The 3,452-nt window shown below is 53.1% G+C and overlaps 1 protein-coding gene across 1 annotated transcript; it reads right to left on the reverse strand.

Annotated features, from left to right (window-relative positions):
• Nucleotides 1–1,256: 1,256 nt before the first annotated feature.
• LOC123081892 (UPF0481 protein At3g47200) lies at nt 1,257–2,895 on the reverse strand. The gene has a single exon (XM_044504404.1). The coding sequence runs from the start codon at nt 2,735–2,737 to the stop codon at nt 1,451–1,453; it is 1,287 nt and encodes a 428-aa protein (XP_044360339.1). The 5' UTR covers nt 2,738–2,895; the 3' UTR covers nt 1,257–1,450.
• Nucleotides 2,896–3,452: the final 557 nt, after the last annotated feature.

Raw genomic sequence — 3,452 nt, forward strand, 5'->3', positions numbered from 1 at the left:
AAAATAGTTTAGCAGGGAGCGCACCAAGGCTCATGTTGTAAAGTGCCGAACATAACATGAGTGTTGTTGCAAAGGCATCAACACTAAAACGGACAAAAACCAACATGGAGCGCAATCGAGCTCATGTTGCAAAGCAGCAAGTGCAACATGAGCCTTTTTTTACAAAGGCTGGCACACCTCAGTAGTGAGATCAGAGGGTTGTCTCATGCTTCATCTAAAGGCTGCGGGCAAGATGATTTTTTTTCCCGATTATGTAAGTTGTGTTCTTATTTAAAGAAGTGCAATGTCTATATTAGAGCAACTCACACAGTTCCCCTAAAAAACTTCATGTAAAAGTGCTTTTATAGGATGTCTGTAAATTCTAGGAGAAGTTTTCTGAGACCTAGTTTTGTCAGATCTCATAAACACTTCCCCTAAATCTCTTTTTATTTTATTTTTCATTAAACAAAACTAGATAATGGTCTAGGGCCCACTAGTCAGTGACATGCATGACGGCATTCCGGCAGGCTGGTGGGGCACATCTACGCGTCGGCTTTCCAGTGGCGTGGTGGCTTTCGCGATGGCGCACCGGCTTACCGGCGGCGCGGCGTGAAGTTTTAGGCGGTTACCTTGCTGCCAAAAGTTTATGGGAAGCAAAACTTCGCGTGTATCAAAGGAAAGTTGAGGTCAAGTTTACAAGATCCTGCAAATTTATTCCATGTTTACGGGATTTGTTGGCGACGTTTTTTGCCCAAACTTTTCCTAAAGGGTAGTTATTTTATGGATACGGGATCCGTAGGAGTTACTCTCAGCACTACAAAATCTTTAGTAGCATCTTACCTAATACTCCTAATATTAGTCACTGGATTAACAAAAATAAATGGCCTGTATTGATCAATTTAGAAGTGTCCTAAAAGAGCTTATTAATCACACCCATCCAGTGGAGTAATTGTCCGGTCATATCTTAACAAAGCAACATACCGCAATAGTGTAGTACTCTCTCCGTTCCTTTCTAAGATGCATTTGTTTTTTTTTATAAGATTCTATAATGTAAGGTGCATTTTATCTATTTTTTTTAAATTCTGTTTTCAACCCTCTAGAAATAGGAAAGTATCTCTCTCGCGATTGCATATATCTTTTCTTGGAGAGAAGAAAAAAAAGTGTCTCTCTTCTGATTGCGTGTATCTTTTCATTTTCTAGACTAAATGATTTACTTGCCACTAATCAATGATTTAGCTCATCCTAAATTATGCATAATTATGTGTCTTGATCACTGTGCCGAAAATAATACACCTTGCGATGGAGGGAGTACATCTTTATATTTTGTGACAAGAGAGAGTAGAGTAACCATTGGAAAAAAAGAGAGTAGAACAGAAAAAAGGAAACGTATTGGCATGTAGAGCAGAAACAAAGTGGTGGAGATCGACTTAATAATAGTCGAGCAAAGAATCAGCTACGTGCGCACGATCGGTCATCGGCTCCACTGGCAGTGCTCTCGGATGTCTCGGAACAAGCAGGCGAGCAGGTGGCGGTCGTAGTCCATGGTCGTGTATTGCACCACGTGGCTGAAGTACCTGACGGCCTCGTCGTGGGTGAGCATGCAGTGCATGACGCCACACCGCCGGAGCACCTCCACGTCCCTCGTCGTGTTCACCAGGGACCCCACCAGCGCCACGAACCCCGTCACCAGGTTGCCCCCGTCCAGCTGCCTGGCGGCGCGGCCGCCGCCCTGCTCGAACGCCACCAGGTTGGCCAGCAGCACCTTGGCGGCCTCGTCCACCACGAACGCCGGCATGTGCAGCACGCCGTACCGGAAGCTCACGTCGAACATGTCGCGCGGGGTCGCCTTCCTCTTGAACGTCACGCCGGCCTCCTCCATCTTGGCCGCCTGCGGGACCATCGACGTCAGCCGGCCCTTCACGGCGCCGTCGCTGGAGCGCGGGGACGGGACCGGCGACTGCTTCCACACGGCCAGCGACGAGGCGCCGTTGGCGTCGGCCTTGCCGTTGCTGCGCCCCTTGGCGTCGCTGGCGTCCGCGGACGCGCTGCGGACGTTGCACTCGTAGTGCAGGTGCAGGAGGTGGTGTATCGTCTTGCCGCTCCGCGGCCGGATGGCGCGGCTCGACGGCAGGTCGCCGGCCAGGGCCTTGCAGAAGATGTCGAGGAGCCCCTCGCTGTCGGGCCCGCCGTCCTCGCCGGGGAAGGCGATGGCGTGCAGCTTCTCGACGACGAAGAAGGGGATCTGGTTCTCGAGCAGGAGGACGTCGTGGTACATGTGCTGCCACGCCCACTTGGCGCCCCCGGGCGCGGCGAGCTGGCCCTCGCCCTTCCGCAGGAAGAACTCGAGCAGGAAGCAGCCGTCGAGCACCAGCATCTCCGCGAAGTCGTCGGCTCCCACGGCGTCGAACCCCTCCGCGTAGCACCGCCGCGCGTCGGCCTCGAGCGCGCTCGCGCAGCGCAAGTAGGCGCCCAGCCCCTTCCCGTTTGCCCGCGACAGGAAGTCGCGCAGGAGGCGCCACTTGTGCTGCTGCGCGGCGGCGAGCCCGGCGCGGCCGTGGTAGTAGGGCCCCACGGACACGACCTTGGGCTCGTACAGGTCGGGGTGGCGCTCGCGCACGGCCGCGGGGAGGCGGAAGATGGTGCAGGGGTCCTCGGCCTCCGCGTGCACCTCGTCCACGCGCCGCTGCATGGCCTCCACGCGCGCGTCGCGGAAGAAGCGGCTCTTCTGGGTCGCGTTCTCGTCGTCCTCCATGGCCATGGATCGAGCGAACGCGCGCACTTGGGGAGGACACAACACACTGCGCGGCGAGGCGCCGGCAAGGGGCTTTAAAGAGGGAAGCGCGCGTCGAAATTGAACGCCGCGGCCACGATCCGAGGATGGGACGCGCTTCGCCAACAAAAATGATGGGGCGTCGCGGGAGCTGTACCTCACCTCACCTGGATCGTTGCGTCGTGTATGTTAGTAGCTTTTTCTTATCGCCGTGTCTAAAACTTCCATGTACCCACGCAGCGTACTTTGACGAAATGTGCTTGGAAAAGTTGCATCTCTCCACTCCTAGTCTACGCTACTCTCGCGCAGACTTTGATTCGGCAGGGCAAAATGAAAGTACTACCCAATTTTCGCATATTCGGGATCTCAAAAATCAAAATGGAGGAAAGGAGGACAAAAAATAATTACTGATGCTTTACAGCCACACACACACCGGGAAAGCTTATTTTTAGCCGGTCGCCATCGCTGATAAATTAGAATACGAGCTTACGCAGCTTCGGCGTGTTTATGGCGGTACGGCAGTGATGATTGTGATGTCAATTTAACTTTGGCCAGTGGTTCTTATATTTCATGTTTAGCATACACCTGGACTCTACAGGATTGGGACGTACAAAATCAGTTTATGAAATCGGTGACGGATGACAAAAATGACCGGTTCGAGTTCAGGCCTTCAAGCGTGGACGGGGTCATAGGCGTGGCAAAC

This window comes from Triticum aestivum, chromosome 4A (genome assembly GCF_018294505.1).
Source record: "Triticum aestivum cultivar Chinese Spring chromosome 4A, IWGSC CS RefSeq v2.1, whole genome shotgun sequence".
Classification (NCBI taxonomy): domain Eukaryota; kingdom Viridiplantae; phylum Streptophyta; class Magnoliopsida; order Poales; family Poaceae; genus Triticum; species Triticum aestivum.

Coding starts and splice junctions, on each gene's coding strand:
- LOC123081892 (XM_044504404.1), bottom strand. CDS start 2,737: ATGGCCATGGAGGACGACGAGAACGCGACCCAGAAGAGCCGCTTCTTC.